At 37.0% G+C, this 17423-nt stretch overlaps 1 protein-coding gene across 5 annotated transcripts in view; it reads left to right on the forward strand.

Annotated features, from left to right (window-relative positions):
* LOC112147430 (dipeptidyl aminopeptidase-like protein 6) overlaps window positions 1-17423 on the forward strand; it is a 135736-nt gene that overhangs the window by 61643 nt on the left and 56670 nt on the right. Inside the window, exon 1 of one of the 5 annotated variants that reach the window (XM_024273814.2) lies at window positions 4909-5091. The exons of the other annotated variants lie outside the window; for them this stretch is intronic. Within the exon in view, the coding sequence (XP_024129582.1) occupies window positions 5035-5091 (57 nt within the window). The 5' untranslated portion in view covers window positions 4909-5034. Of the gene's footprint in view, window positions 1-4908; window positions 5092-17423 lie in introns of those variants that run through there. 5 annotated transcript variants of the gene reach the window in all.

Here is a 17423-nt window from a genome sequence, read left to right on the forward strand (position 1 = left end):
GCTGATGTTTACATTTTTAATTTTTCATCTTTTGCTTGCAAGCTCTGCTAAACTTTCATGAATGCGTCATATTGAAATCTTTTGAACTCACACCGTGTTTGTAGGGTAATAAATTGGCAATAGGCAAATGCCCCCATCTGATTTACCCCCTGCTGTGTGCACGAGCGCCCCCTGCAGAGTAGTTAGTCTGTTCTAAACTTCAATCTGTTCTTACCTCGTTACTGCCAAATGTAATGTTTTTATCTTACATTTTACTTAATCACTGGATGCAAATACTGTCTATTTATATTTTGCACATATTGCTGATGTTGTAAAAAGCCCTGAGAGGATTTATGTTGCACATAACAAACATGTTTTTTTTTATCATATTTTTTTTGTTTTGGATTTATATGGTGCTTACAAAAAAAGTGATAATTAACGCATTTTTTATCATGTATTTCTAATCACAGCTCCTAAAGAAATGAGATAAATTTCAACATCACATATTTTTCTTTGCTTTTAGGCCAACATGTTTACTAGAAAATACTGAGTGGAGATTCTTCTTCAAACCAGATAGAACATAAGGGTTAAGTTACTACAAAAAACTGATCATTATCCATTGAATTATTTAATTTAAAGAAATCATTTATTTTTAAATTGACAAATGTCTGCACATTGTTTTATCTCTGTAAGTAGTTTTACTCCAGTTACTATAATGCAGTTTTTTTATGTTCTTTTAAGTTTACTTGTTATTTTAAATCAGAGTTTACCTTAACCTGTATTCTCCTTTTCTTAAAAAAAAAACATTTATAAGTGATTTGGAAGCACATGTATCTTATTTTGTAGAGTAATTGAAAGCGATGAAGTCAGATATATTTCATATTTTAGATTAGATAGAGCGTATGGGTGTGTTCTCACAATTTGAAGGGGCATTTAAAGTCCATCATTTCTGAAAATGTTCAAATAAACAAAAAATGAATTAAAGGAGGGTTCATCAGCTGTCTGCAGCTGCAGGACTTAAATCTGAGCAACAACAAGAGAGATTTTTGTGTCTCTTCATGATTTTATATGTCGTGCAGCTGAGAATGTACATCTCTCCTGCTGTACAGTGTTTCCAGCTTCTCTGTACTTTGCTTTTACTCTTGCATCTATCCGCATTGGAATCTTGAAATGATGGATCAGCACGCCGCCCTTCATCCTCGGTGTGTGTTTGTGCTCAGAGACTGTGAAAGAAGGTGGGAGCGTATCTAAGACGCGGCAACACCGTGAGCATCAGGAGAAATCAGAGGACAGCGAAGTGATAATGATGTGGAGGAAAGTTTATCCGTCAATCAGCGTCTTTGAAAAAGATCTTAAAAGTCGTTTTTTAAAAAGCAATTTTTAATATCTTATAAATGATATAGTTCTATTTATACACTCAGTCCAGTTGGGAATGTTTCATATTGCTCTCTGCAGAGGCATCTATCCAGCTTTGCATATGCATTAAAGAGATTTTTTTTCTTGTTTCATATCAAACACGTCCTCCTCTGTGCCAATGACTCACATCGTGGACTTTCTTATCTGGGATTGTAAAAGTTCCTTTTCCTCAAACAGAGAAGTGGTTCAAAAGGCTAGGAGTGCTGCAGAGGCATGTGCGTGACTTCTGAGGAAACATTCTCTGCTGCACAAACGCACATGTGTGTAGGTGAGTGAAAGTGTGTGCAGCACAAATAAGCAGACAAGCTGTGCTAACAAGAATGTGGATTGGCTTGCACAAAGATGTGACACTTATTTTTTTATTTTTTTTCCAGGCAAACTATGCTTTAAAACTGCAAACTATTTCTGCTCCATGTGGGAGGAAGGTTCTCAGCAGTCAGGCCAGCTGTGTTTTAGTGGCTGACAATACAGATGCGTTGGGGGGGTGAAGTGAAAACAATGCAAATCCTTATTTGCACAGAATCCAGTCACAGAACAACTTAAAGTATTAAGTTCTTTTTTTTTTATTGATTCCTGATTCCATTTCCTGTATAATGGACTTGCCAGTAATGAGTGGCAGCAAGATCTAATACGAACTGCCAGGCCTATTACTTGCCTCTTGGAGCCCAGCAGTTGTTAGAGGATTCGGAAAAGATCTCTATTTGGAGAAAACAAAGGAGCAATCCACGTATGGAAATGTCAAAGTCTTGCCTTAAGGCCGCAGACAAGTTAGAGGTTTTTTGGTTTGTTTTTTGCCTCCACGTTTCACTTTAAAAGCTAAAACTTGCCTGAAAACTGAAAAGCATTCCCAAACAGACTTGGCTGCCTCAGCTGCTGCATTGTGAGGAGCTCAAACTTTAGGATTTGGTAGAATACAATATACAAAACAGAAAAACAAATAATTAGCCAGAAATATGCAAAAGTTGTTTATCAAAACAGAGAAAAAATATATAATTTTAGGATAAAGGGGAAACAAAATTATGTTGTACTTGGGTGGAATAGGATTAAAATGGAACCAAATGAAGTTTTTATACATGACCAATGAGAGTCTTAAGTCTTTATTTGTTTGTTTCTATCCAATCATGGCGGAAACCGAAGTCTTCCCCAAAGGTGTCTCCCTACTCTTATATTTAGAGCTCAAAATGGAGAGTAATGGAAAAATCTATGTCAAAATACCTTCACGTCTCACTATAGTGCGCTCGTCATTTTGTAGTGCTGTCCGAATCTACAATTCCAAGGTTATGTCTAAATTCCCACCCTTATCCATAACTACGAAAGAACTATATAGTGGCCTGGATTTTAAAAACAATTCGGACACCATGCTCACTACTTTTCTTTCATTTATCTAAACGCCAGATATGATGTTACTGATGTCAAAATGTGATAATTGAATCACTTCAACGTCTATTTGTGACTCCACTGTGTTCTGATGCTGAAAATGTTGATGGTTAATCAAAAAATTACATTTAAACATGTTTTTTTTCGCATTAAAAATTTCAATTGCAATGCATTGTGGTCTATATTCGCTAATAGTGTGCATCAATGGGCGCCATATTGGAATGGTATAAATGCCTGTGTTACAATCGTACAAACAGATCTGGAAAACAAGAATGTGACTTTCCTCTAGTAAATTATTACTGTCAGTTGATAAAAGAGAACTTCGAAAAAACATTTTAACAAGATCTGTTTCATATGAAAGACCGCCTGCCTGCTGTCGCATTGGTGTCCGAATCCTTCTGATCGAGGCTGGGTGGGATCCACACCGACTGAGGAGTCTGTGTAAATGTTAGTCTGAGTGTATGAATAAAATCACAACCATGCATTGCATTTCCAATATAACAATCTATTTATCTATAAAGAAGTTTTAAATATCCTTCATTTGTTGCCCCCGGTCCAAAAATATTTATATCATGAGCTGGAAATTATTGTTCTGATGATCAAAGTTTTTTTCCTTTTTAAAATCCCTCCAAATTTAAGCATTTTATGGTCATTTTAGTGGTTTTGCTGCCATGTCTAAGTGTTTTCATACCATTCCAATATGGCGTCGTTCTTTACTATCTTGGACAATAGTAAAAAGAGTGACATCTCTAGCTATATTAACCCATTGTTAATATATATGCTAGGTTAGCATGGAGGTGCTAGCGCTCAGAAATACATTTCAACATCGGTTTTAACTTTAAAAAAGGTTATGTTAAAACAAAAAAGTAATTACTTACACTTAAATGTAAACTTCTGTGCTTCAGAGCACACCTACGTGAACAAAAGCGCTTTCAGGGGCCGCGTGGAATTTCCGCACTTATGCGCTTGTTCAAGAACTCGCTATTGCTGCATTCAGGTGCACTTGGAATTTCTAGCATTTGCTCACACTGACCTCAGCCAACACAAACACTCTCATTTGGTGCTCCATTCATTGTGACTCACAACTACAACACACTGATCTGTAAGACTACACACAATTATGCAAAAATGTTGCATATATTTCTAAATAAACATGTTTTGCATTACATTTAAAAAAACAACAACTTTGAAATAATTATTTTATTGTTCTTCACTATTTTTAATTATTACTCGTCTGTGATTTAAAAAAACACTTGTGATTTGAACAAAGTCAACGTCATAAATATTAAAAAATGATCATGTGACTAGAAATAAACTTTAGGACGGTTAGTTTAGTAAAATAACATTAGTGTTGTGTTATAAAACCTGACATAAGACGACACTTTCAGTTATTATTAGTATTTTGTTTTTGCAATAGGATAACTGAAACTTTCTAAATAAAGCGAATAATGGTTTTGATAAACATACAACTTATTTATTAGACAAATGTTTGGCTATAGTAGAAATCTAATACGGCTGGTAGACTCTGTCATAACTAAAAATGTACCAATCATTGGATTGAAGACAGCAACCATGATTTTTCTCCTCTGAAGTAGAGATCATATGGCCATTTAAATTTTCAAATCATGGATGTTTTTTTTAACCATCATATTTAATTATATAGTTTTATTATGTTTTTTAGTCTGTATAATTGTATGCACTGATAACTGTTATTATGCTGCACAGCATTGTGTTAAATGTCTTTTGCATGTTGTTTTCAATTGTAATTGTAGTAGAAGGAATAGATAGTGAGTGCGCAGGGTGTGGTAGAAGTTCTGTCCATAAAGTAGATTATAATTTATAAGGCTTCTTCTCACTCACTTTTGGATTTTTTCCCCAAAAGAAAATATGATTATATCTGTGGCGTAAAATAGTTTGTATTTCAATATTCCTAACCCTCCAGTGAATGAGAGATGGGACTCAAAATGATGAAAAATGATCAAATCCCGACAAAATTACCCTTAAAATAACAATAAAAAACCAAACACCTACAGGACACAATTGAACCTCCCACGTGTCAGCGCTGCTGCGCGTCAGCCGCTGAACTCGGAGCCGCGCGCACCCACATCCGCGTCATTATTTTAGCAAATCACTGGAGCTCCTTGAACGCTCGGTGCGCTCCTCTCCGCTTTTCCCATCTCTCCCGCCTTCCCCCGCTTCATTATCCCGCACCTACAGGCAGCGCGCGCCTTCCTCTGTTCCCGCTTCTCCTCACTTACTGTCATGACTTCTACAAAAGACGCGAACGGGCCGGGGAAAGTGGCTCAGCAGTACGATCAGGTAGGTTTTGAACCTGCGCGTCCTCTAATTGTGGAGTTTAGCGCACATCCTGACGCACGGGGAGCGCACAGAGTTCAACAGGAGAAAGTGACAGAAACGGCAGCCTGGCTGTATGGGATGCATTTTTTTTATTATTATTTAAGCAGCTGCAGCTTGAACTTGAATGTTTAATCAGGTCCTATTGTCACCCACAGGTGCAGCTTCTGCACCTAAACAATAACAGGCTGTCAGTGCGCCGTTGATCAATGCATGTAAAACAAATTTCTAAAAGAGCTCACGGAGGTGCAGAGTTGTGTGTCCGGGGCCATGCATATCTCGACGAGCACTTTTGAGCGTAACCCTATATGCAATAGAGACACCGAATGGAATAAAGTGGCGTGGAGTGGCTCCTAATAGCTCTCTGCTGCTGGATCAGTTCCCTGTGTGAGGGGATCAGGGAAGGCTGATGTGATAAAGCGACCACCTCTGCAGCTTCCACAAATGGGCTTCTGGCTTTGGTGCTATAATTTATGTTGAAAGGTGCTTCACTAAAACAAACTACTGTTTGCACAAATGAAGTGAGAACATCAGGAAAGTAAATGTTGTTGTTTAATGGCTGTTGGTTGAAAAAGAAAAGAAAAGCTTTGTGAAGGAGGCAAAATGAAGGACGGCTTTTTTGTAATTGAAAAACTTTTCGGAAAGCTCATCCAAGCCAGGATTTAGAATGAGGGTGGTTGCTGTGAGTAGGGGGGGAATTTAGGGATTTGAGTATGCACATGTCATGATACGATATATCCCCAGACAGTACCAAACAATATTTCAATATTTTTCAGATGAAATTTGTGTTTTTTGAGTTTTTAACGTGTATGTGTGGCATTTATGTGTAGCTCCAAAAGCCACGCCCTTCAGAGGAGATTTTGGAAACATGAAAAATGACTTTTTAAGACATCTAGATTGTTGGATTTTGGTTAAAAACTTCATAATCATAGTTAAAACACCACTTGGAACTTTTCGTTAAAATATAAAAATATTCATAGGTGGACTTCTAGAATTATCCGAATATTATTACATTTTTTAACACAAGTATAATCGTAAAATACATATTATTTAATGATCAAAACATTAAGCACTGCAACTGCATTTCATAATCAATTGCTTTTACTCAAGCAAATTTTCTTTTGGTTATTTAGGAAATGGGGAAAACAAAAGTAAGACTGAACTAGATGTTTTCTTATAAATAACTGATCAAATATCACCTTGGCAGTATTTTAAATTAATACAAGTATTGCCAAAAAAGTACCCGGTATTTCACTGAATCAAATTTTTTTTACTCCTACTCTGAACCCCCCAAAATGCATAAAAAACCACAATATCATCAACGTATCCCTTTATCTATCCATATATGCTTATTGGGATAAGCATAAGCAGGACACTGATTTGTTCCCTGTTTTGGTTGAATTTCTTTTTTTCTCTTGACATCTATTTGTCCATCTGTTTGTCTGTTATTACATTTTTTGTTTGTTTGTCATGTTTGGTGGGGGCCGTCACGTCATTTAGGGGGGTATCGCCCCCTTATGTGCATGAATATATCCTGCTTTGACCTCATCAGCATATCTGTGTTCCCTGATGCTCTTCCATCCACATGGAGTTTTTTTTCTGTTTCTTTGCATCTTTGAATTTTTTTCTTTTTTTTTACCCGCAGAGTTTACTTTTTCGTCTTATTTATACATTTATGAAAGCCCAACTGCAGAGTCGACAGCAGCGCTGAAGGTCTTTGACCATGCTTGGATCTAAAAAAAAAAGGAAGCATGAGCTCTTTTGAAGGTTGTGAAGAAATTGGATGTCTGGCAGAAAGTGAGATGCACGCGGGCTCATCTGCACATCAGTGCATCACAGGTCTCCCACGGTTATTATTCTGCACCAGCGTTTCAATTTTGTTCCAAGTGATTTCCAAATCTGATGGAGTTCAGTTGATTTTTCAGCCTTATCATGCATGGACTACATAAAACATGCCATTTCTTGTTAGATTGGGAGAAACGTAGGCTCCGCCCTCACTGACACTTAGAGGGATGATAATATTACAACTTGGAAAGTGCAACACTGGAAAAATGTGGCAGCCCAAGCCTCCCACTGCTACACAGCATCTCCTATGGATTTATCTAAAGCAGAAAACAGGTGTTTTATTCTTTTCCGCCAACTTTAATTGTAAAAAAAAAGTGCTTTCATTAAAAACAAATGCTTTGTAAGCTCTGGGAATTATTTTAAAGACTCACGCCAATGAAATTTATTTTTTAACATGTTTTTGTAGCGTTTTTCTTGTGATAATTTAAGATAAAAACAGTGTTTCTGAATATTTATTCATTTAAATGAATCAGTAGGAAAATATTTGAAAAAGCTCTCTTTTGGGAAATGGGCGGGGCAAATTCTCACTGCTTCTCTCCATTCTGATGCATCCACTTGTAGACAAATAGATCCATGTCTTCATTTTCTTTGTTTGAGTCGTCAAAACTGTACAGCTGGGAAGCTCTGATGTTGCTTGCCATTTTTGGTGCACCGCTAATGCTAGGAAATGGTTGTGAGGGGCTGTAAGCTAGCGGGGGAGAGTGGGATGATGGGATATTAGCTGAGGCTTACTTCCGCCCACAACTCAGAGGTGAATTTCTGATCAACTTCTGCAAAAACTTAGTTTTAAAAAAACATTTTTTTTTAATTTGAGCAAAAAACTGCATAATCTTTTTTAACATAACTATGAATAATAAACAGACAGGAACATTGTTCCAGATTAAATTGACTTAAACCTTAAATAACTTTCAATATTTTACTCTCCGTAAAAATATATTTTGTTAAATTATACAAGATAGAAATAACCGCAAGATAACGCGGGCCATTATTAACAATTAAATAAAAGGAAATAATTACCCGGAGGGCCGGATCCGGCCCCTGGGCCTTGACTTTGACACGATCTATGTTCGTCTTCATTTTCCAGTCAGGTAGCTCGGATGTTGCTCGCCATTTTTGTTGCACCTCTAATGTTAGCTTGGGGTTGCGAGGGACTGTAAGCTAGCAGGAGAGAGTAGGATGATGGGATATCAGCTGAGGCTTACTTCCACTCACAACTTAGAGGTGAATTTCTGACAATCTTTTATTGCGCTGCACAAATTTCGTCCTAGAAAACAAAACAGTTTTCATAATTTTAGCTAAAAACAACATAATCTTAATTAAAAGATTACTGGGAACGCTTTTAAAATAGATCGAAAGCTAATTTTTTTATGGAACAATTGTTTTAAAGGTTTGAACAAACTTCTTAATTTATGTCTCCCATTTTAATCTCCATACACTACATCTTTAAAAACATTCTTGCTTAAGGTGTCAACTGCTTTTACTCACACTGTCACTGGTTAAACCTCTCCCCCCCCCCATCCTCCCCAACGCCACATCTGCACATAATTATCCCGAAAGCATAACAGAGTTTCTTATCTTCCCCGCACCTCATAATGGAACTTGATTTTCGGCGACATTTTGAGGAGCGTGTTCAGCTTTGAAGAAGAAAAAAAAAAGGTGGAGAAATAACAAGGGACACTTTCAACTGATCTGTTCTTCAACTTCACTGGCGTTGTTTTGTGCGGGGCTTCCTCTGATGATTAAAAGATACGGTGGCGGTTTTGTCCAGAGGCAGGCAGTAATTCATGTCCTCTGAGAAACGTTCCTTCTCCTTCATCTTCCCTTTGTCTTGTTCGCAGATGATGAAAAACCACACAAAGGGGAAAAAAGTGGTGGTCTGAATCTTCCTTCTTTCATGGGGCTGATTGTCACGGCGGTGCTGGCCTTGTGATGGATTTCTTTCCACTAAAACAAAATGATAACACAAGATGAGTATCTAGTGGAGGGAAACAAAGTGTTGTACTAGAATATTAATGTGGAGCAGCATATTTTACTCTCCAAACTCATCATTATTATGACCATAAAACAGTTGTTTTGTGGAGAAAACCTCCTACAGGTACAGGAGTCTCTTCATTCACACTTGAATTGACTGCATGGTGTGATCCTGGCATTTCTGCACCTTCTGGTTCCTAGTTTATCCGTTCCATTCCTGCTGAATTGGAGTAGAAGTGAAAAAATACACTCGGTGGGTCACCAGCCACAAACCCCTTTCTCGATACATCCGCTTGTACGACTAGATCCGTGTACGTCTTTGTTTTCCTTCACTATACGGTGAGATTGCTTCAATATTGTTGGTTTGAGAGGCTGTAAGCTAGCGGGAGAGCATGTGCCCAGAGCTGTAAGCAGTGGGGAACGGGGGAGGGTTGCTCCATGTCTACGTTCCCGCCCACATCGGAATGAACTACTGAAACCATGTCTGAATCTGAATTCTTCTCCTACACTTCAATAGAAAAATATTAGCTATGTCCCAATTCCCCCCCTACTCACTATATAGCACGTTTGACATTTTCTAGTGCTGTCCAAATCTACTAATTTCCAAAATCAAGTGCACCAGAAATTTCCCAGAAGTCTGTGGGAAAAACTAGCGTGCATCGATGCTCACTAGATTAGCAAATATAGACCACAATGCATTGGAGTCTAACAATTTTGAACAAAAAACGTGTTTAAATGTATTTTTAAATAAACAAACCACATTTTCACCATCTGAACATAATGGAGTCATAAATAAACGTCGTGAAATGTTCGTATTGATTCAATTCTCACTTTGTGAAATCGGTGATGCCATGTTTAGAAAAACAAAAGAAAAGTAGTGAGCATTGTGTCTGAATTACCTTTAAAATCCCGGGCACTCAATAGTCCCGCACTATGTAGTTTTTTTGTAGTTTGGGGTTACGGAGGGATTTGGGACACAACCTTCAAGTTTGGGCGTTACTCCCACTCGATGATGTCATCAATAGTTGCCGGTCAGCTACATTAACGCAAAACAACATTGTTTTTATAACTTTAAAAAGGTCATGTAAAACCAATAAGTCATTACTTACATTTAAACGTAAACTTCTGTGCTTCAGAGCGCACCCACGTGAAGAAAAGCGATTCTCCTCCACGCCTAACCGCAACACGGCTCGCCCTTCTGAGTTCTGGATCCCTCCGCCAAAGTCCCTTAGCTCTACCCTTAAAAAAAATATTTCAGACACCCCTTTCCTTCAAATGTCCCTTCAATTAGAAGGATAGGAGAAACATTTGGATTCGATCTATGCCCTATAAAACAACACGTGTTTTGATTTTGGCTAAAACCAGCATAATCATAAATAAAAACCACTAGGAAGGGTTTGATAATAGATCAAAAGATGATTGGAGTGGGACTTTAACGTGATCTCCTCACAATTTTCAAACCTTTTTACCGCCTGCTCCACCAAACGGTAAATCACTTAAGAAGCGTTTAACAGACTTTCGGACCAATTACTGCCTGCTAACGTCGTAAGGTCCCAAAATGCAGAAATCGGACGACGTACGTAACGCGGCAAAAATGGCGACTGAATTGACTTCATTTCGTTGTAACAGCTTCGGCTAATATGATTGGTTTAGATTTTTCACAGAAATTTCTCCCAAATTTACCAAAATATCCCCGTTTCGGCTTTAGTCTGAGTGGAACTTGCAGTCCCTTTTTAGATGAGGACTTTTGGGTAGTTTTTAAGCTAGCAATAAGATTTATTGTATTGCAAGACTTTCTTATGGTGTCAACCTATATAGGGCTGGGTTGATAAAAAAGGTTAATCAATTTGAATCGATTTAAATGTAACAAATCAATAATCGATTCATTAAAATATAATTCGATTTAGCACATGAAGCTAAAGTCCGCTAGCTTGATGCTAACCTTTAATGGAACTTACCATAGGACGACTAATGCTAACGCTTGGGTGACTTACACATACATTACTCACTAAATTAACATCTTTATAAACTTTTCAAACTCTTAAGGAAAACTTTTTTAAATGAACCTTTTGTAGTCTGAAGGACCGTTTTTTTGCTCATACTTTCTTCTTCTGGAATAAGGTGTAATTCTCTAGTGCGATCGCCACCTAGTGGTCAACCTGAAACTCCCTCCAAGAGAAGCAGAACAATGTTTACAATGTTAATGATCTGAACATTTTAAACAATCTTATTATTTCACTAATACATTTTATAGTGTGTGAAATGTGTCAGATTAATATAAATATGATATTAATATAAATATGAATCGAATCGCTTCTGGAAATTATTATCGATACCTAGCCCTACACCTCGAACTATAAATAGTTTTGCGTTTTATTTATTATATTTTAATTTACAAAAATTTTATTCAGTTTAAAACTTAATACGTTCACATAAAGGCATTTGCTTCTATTTTTTTTACTTATTTTATGCTTTTTAAATAAAAAGTATGTTTTAAAATAGTTAATGATTTATTTTCCTGTAATATCCAAATAAGAAATTTAGAATTATCAATACAAAGAACTCTGCAGTAAAAACTGAAGGTTCTTGGTGATGGAACAGCAAAAGTATCCCCTAACAGGCTGAATAATTTATGTTCAGGTAGAGTCAGATAATGGCAAAAAAAGCCTGAGGTTTGAATCATTTAATGTTAGCTGGACATGTTGTGATCTTAGTGCATCTTTCTTTCACTTACCTCCCCGGACGGCCGTCAACACCGCTCCATTACCTGCAGTTTATAAAAAAAAAGTATGTCAAAGTGCAGTTAGGCAGAGTGCCTCATGATTACAGAAAAATCAAGAAGAAAAACGGCTTGAATTATACAGCAGATACACAAACTGGGTTCAACCCGCCTAAGACGTGACGTTTCTGTAGTTTTGACATTGAAAATCTTTCATCATTTTTTTTTTTGTGTTTTCTTTTGGAGACTTCATTTATTAGAAGTCAGTTTTTAGAGCATCTTTAAACAACATTTTGCTCATGATAGCTGGGCTTCATATCAAACAATACACATTTTCCGAAAACTCAGACGAGCTGATGGCCGGCTGCTCATGAACCAAAAGGCAGCTGCCATGAATTCTTAATCTCACTCGTGAATGGCCATGATTTATAGATGCCGTTCCAGGGGGAAAGTTTATCCCCACGTCCACAGGATCCTGCTTCACCCTGCTCCAGAGGTTCACTGTTGTTTGAGACGTCCATCCTGTTCGGGAATCTCTCGGAGAAGATTCCCAACGTGCCCGACTGTAATAGCGGTCTCGGCTGGGCTGCACACCAGCCGACTCCATCTCCACTGCGAATCTGACTCAAACAACTCTCTTGGTTCCCTTGGAAACCAGGTGCTCAGAGATCAGGAAAGATCCATTTCACACTTCAGCAGCCAATGGAGAGACAAATAGATGCTTAAAAGGGAAGTAGGAGGTAGAGAGGATTAGACAGAGTGCTGGGGGGTAAAGGAAGCTTGACCTCAAAAGATGTTTCATTATTTGGACCCTTTGTCTTCTCAGCACGATGAAAATAGTAACAAATGGGCTAAAAGAAACATTGTTTTCCCCCCATGAGATTTTCCGTCCTTCAGAGTTGTGGGAACTTAAATGCACAGGGTTTGTTTAGAAGTGCCTGTACGGAGGCAATTCTTGATTTATTGATGCCGCTTTTGTAGTTCTCAGCTGTTTGGGCTGCCCACATGCTCCACACAAAAATGAGCTGATCCAGGAAGCTGACAAGAACTCTTCAAGGTTAATTTTTCTTTTTTCTATAGGTGCAGTTTTTGACATCATCATGAAAAGTCCACTTCACATTAGGGCTGCCACGATTAGTCGACTAATTGACAAGTAATCAACTATCAAAGTAGTTGATGTATAATTTAATAGTCGATTAGTCGTTTTTTTATATTAAATGGAGTCAGAGTGTAGTAAAGTTGAAAGTTATAATGATATTCTGCTAGCTTTTTGGACTATTTTGGCATTTATTAAGGTTTTTTAGGCTATTTTGGAGTTTAGCTAATGTTTCAGCTACATGCTAGCTGTTTTGGCTAATTTAGGATTTTTTTCAGTTTTTTAGGCTAATTTGGAGTTTATCTAATATTTCAGCTGCATGTTACATATTTTGGCTAATTTATGATTTTTTGTGTTTGTTTCTAAGGCTATTTTGGTGTTTAGCTAATATTTCAGCTACATGCTCGCCATTGTGGCTAATTTACGATTTTGTTTTTATTTTTAGGCTATTTTGGAGTTTAGCTAATATTTTTTAGCTGCATGATAGCTGTTTTAGCTGATTTAGGATTTTTTTTACAGTTTTTTGGGGCTAATTTGAAGTATAGCTAATATTTCAGTTGCATGTTAGCTATTTTATTATGCTTTTTTGTTTGTTTCTTTGGCTATTTTGGAGCTTAGCTAATATTTCAGCTACTGCTAGCCGTTTTAGTCAATTTAAGATTTTTTTTTCAATTTTTTTAAGCTAATTTGGATGGCTAATATTTCAGCTGCATGCTAGCGGTTTGGCTAATTTAGGATTTTTTGTGTTTGTTTCTAAGGCTATTTTGGTGTTAAGCTAATATTTCAGCTACATGCTCGCCATTGTGGCTAATTTACGATTTTATTTTTATTTTTAGGCTATTTTGGAGTTTAGCTAATATTTTTTAGCTGCATGATAGCTGTTTTAGCTGATTTAGGATTTTTTTTACAGTTTTTTGGGGCTAATTTGAAGTATAGCTAATATTTCAGTTGCATGTTAGCTATTTTATTATGCTTTTTTGTTTGTTTCTTTGGCTATTTTGGAGCTTAGCTAATATTTCAGCTACTGCTAGCCGTTTTAGTCAATTTAAGATTTTTTTTTCAATTTTTTTAAGCTAATTTGGATGGCTAATATTTCAGCTGCATGCTAGCGGTTTGGCTAATTTAGGATTTTTTGTGTTTGTTTCTAAGGCTATTTTGGTGTTAAGCTAATATTTCAGCTACATGCTCGCCATTGTGGCTAATTTACGATTTTTTTTTTTAGGCTATTTTGGAGTTTAGCTAATATTTTTAGCTGCATGCTAGCTGTTTTAGCTGATTTAGGATTTTTTTCAGTTTTTGGGGGCTAATTTGATGCTTAGCTACTATTTCAGCTACATGCTAGCTGTTGTGGTTAATTCAGCATTTTTTCAGTTTTTTGGGGCTAATTTGAAGTTTAGCTAATATTTCAGTTGCATGTTAGCTATTTTATGATGCTTTTTTGTTTGTTTCTTTGGCTATTTTGGAGCTTAGCTAATATTTCAGCTACATGCTAGCCGTTTTAGTTAATTTAGGAATTTTTTTTTCAATTTTTTTAAGCTAATTTGGATAGCTAATATTTCAGCTGCATGCTAGCGGTTTGGCTAATTTAGGATTTTTTTAAGTTTCTTTAGGTTAATTTGGAGTTGAGCTAATATTTCAGCTACATGTTAGCTATTTTAGGATACTTTTTTGTTTGTTTCTTAGGCTATTTTGGAGTTGAGCTAATATTTCAGCTACATGCTATCTGTTTTGGCTCATTTCTGATTTTTTCAGTTTGTTTATGCTGTTTTGGAGTTCAACTAATATTTCAGCTGCATTCTAGCCGTTTTGGCTAACTTAAACTTTTTTCGTTGTTTTTTATTCTAATTTGGCATTTAACTATAATTTTACCTGGGTATCAGCTTCAGCATTTTTAACATTAAGATTAAGAAAACCTTTATTGTCCCACGGTGAGGAAATTGCCATATTAGCTATCAATTTCAGTACGTTCGCTAATGCAACGTGCATCGGCAGCCAAATTCAGCCTAAAGCATTCAAACTAGCATTATTGCAGGTAATGCTATATATCTAGTTAGTTTAAAGATGGTTAAGATGTATGTTTTAAAATCCACTTGACCCGATTAGTTGAATAATCTGAAAAAATAATCGATGATTAGTCGACTATTAAAATAATCGTCTCTGGCAGCACTACTTCACATCCAGTGGAGACATCAGAGAAATTCAATGATCCATCTCGTGTTGGCTCTGGAGGGTTTGCTTGCTCTCACTCCCATAAAATGGGATTTCTCCCACATTTTTAAAAGTCCGACGGAGTTCTGCAGTGTGAAGCTGAATAGGTGGATAAAAAGACTCCACATTTTGCAGCGGAAAAGAAGCGCGCTGCAAGGATTAAGGCACCAGAGCTTAGAGGCTTAATAAGAGTGGTTACACCGGCTGTGAGAACAGTTGCTTTGAGGTCTCTAAAGTTGTTTTTGAATTTGTGCGAGACACTATCAGGATTTTACCAGATAGACTATAAACGAAGGCTTTTATGGCAAGAAACAAAAGGATGCGCTCTCCTTTGGGAGGTTTTAAAAGAGATTTTTCACTCAGCTGCTAGAAAATCATATATGGGCTCAGAGAATAAAAAGAAGCTAAGGTGGTTGCGATCGAACTAAAGTGTTGAAAAAAGACAAACATTTGCCCTTAAAGAGCCCCCCCGATGAAAATCATGTTTTTTAAGTTTTTAACATGTATGTATGGCGTTTTTCTTATGAAAGAGAACAAATTTAATAAGAAATCATTTCGATTTTGCATTTCCGAGTATTTCTCCTTTTTAATCACTGTCAATCAAACTGTCAGAGACTGTTTGAATGAATGATCCTTCTTTACGTCACAACAGTTCTGCTGCACTCATCATCTCATCTGGCCCGGCTAGCGTGTTTATCTCAGGTCCTGGAGAAGAGAAGATGCAATTTTCACATTGACTGCAGTCAAATGAGCCGCCGTTCTCATTTCCGTGGTCAAATCAGCATCACTGGATTTATTGTGTGAGTTTCATACAAACCGAGACTTCAGATCAACATGAAAAATGTCTTTTTAAGATATTTAGGTTGTGGGATTTTGGTTAAAAACTTCATAATAATAATTAAAACCCTACTGGGAATTTTTTTTTAAATTTAAAATCATTGTCATAGGAGGATTTTAACCATCTAATGATGGGAGTAAAATTATTAATGCACTTTTATCAAAAGAGGAAGTAGTTTTTTTTTGCTGTTGCAAAAAATTTTCTTTTAGACCCTTTTATGAAAAACAAATGGGGAGTAACAAGGGCCACAAAAGGCTGAGGACTCCATGAGGTGATGCACCAAATTGTCCTTTAATAAACTGAAAATGGTGGAAAAGTTGGACCGCCTCCATGACCTCTGCAGGATCTCTCATTCCACCAAAAGTGACACTACCCTGTAATAAACCATTTTGACCCTAAGTTCATTTAATGTGATTGAAACCTGACTTCTACTACACATGCACCCGTATGGATGCTGTGAGTTTGAGAGTTGCTGCATCTTAAGGGGAGCGCAGGTGTGTTTTGCAGTTCCCTTGAGGCTCATCCGTCCTCAAGGGACGTCATGAAAATGGAACGTACCATTATTGTGTTTGTGGTAAGTGAATTGTGAAGCATTTGTAAGGATAATGTAAGTTATATGCACTTATGATGTATGGGTGATGCTGTTGTATGTGTTCTCACAACACACTCTAGTCAATAGTGAGGAGCGCTCACTGCTCCTTAATGGATGCACGCTTAGGATGTTTAGATCAGATTTGATTATAAATGGTTTATTTCAAGCTATCAAAGCAAGAATAATGCATTTCAATACAATAAATAGTGCTTTATATCCATACAAAGATAAGTCAAATATAGGATAAGTGATAGATTGCTTGAAAGGGAGTGGGAGGAAACGAACTTATATAATCCCTTCATGGCTCTACCTTACCATTGTCTCTATGCGAATTATCAATATCTGGTTCATAACTTATAATCAGATATTTATATCTTACCGACACAGATTTAAGTAATTAAGAATCCTTAAGTATCAATATTTAAGTAGATATAACACCGGATATGCAAGTGTTCATTGGATGCCTACACAAAATATACAATTTAATTTTTATAGTGCACACTTATCACCTGGACAGCACTAACAGGCCCCTTGAAAAAAGGAAAAATCCATACAATATGTCTGCATCTCACCTACATCACCCTTACTTAGCCTTGTGTATCGCTATGACCTCTCGCCCGCAGCATGCCCATAGAAAAAATGTACATGAACATGGCTCTACAACTTTGATGTTTTATGTGTGTTGTGTTTTAGATGTGTGATTTTGTTTGTGGTTCACCTTGTTTTCCTCGGTACAGGCTGACTGTGGCTCCTCCCAGCTGATCTCCACCTTCTCCTGATCTCTGTGGAGGAGTGCACGGCTGTCTGCACATGGCTGATGTAGCTTGCTCCCTATTTCAGTTAAGGTCCTCCTGTGTTCAGTGGTTCATTTTGTGTACTCTTCCTGTGGTTTTCTCCAGCTCTGATTGCTACCTAGTTTTTGCACTTTTCCCTCTGGTGAAGTTTTTTTTATTTTTTTTTATTAAACCATTAGTCTTTGAACTTGTTTCCGAGCCTCCTTCCCTGCATCTGGGTCCTCGCCCATCAG

This window comes from Oryzias melastigma, linkage group LG17 (assembly GCF_002922805.2).
Source record: "Oryzias melastigma strain HK-1 linkage group LG17, ASM292280v2, whole genome shotgun sequence".
Taxonomy (NCBI): domain Eukaryota; kingdom Metazoa; phylum Chordata; class Actinopteri; order Beloniformes; family Adrianichthyidae; genus Oryzias; species Oryzias melastigma.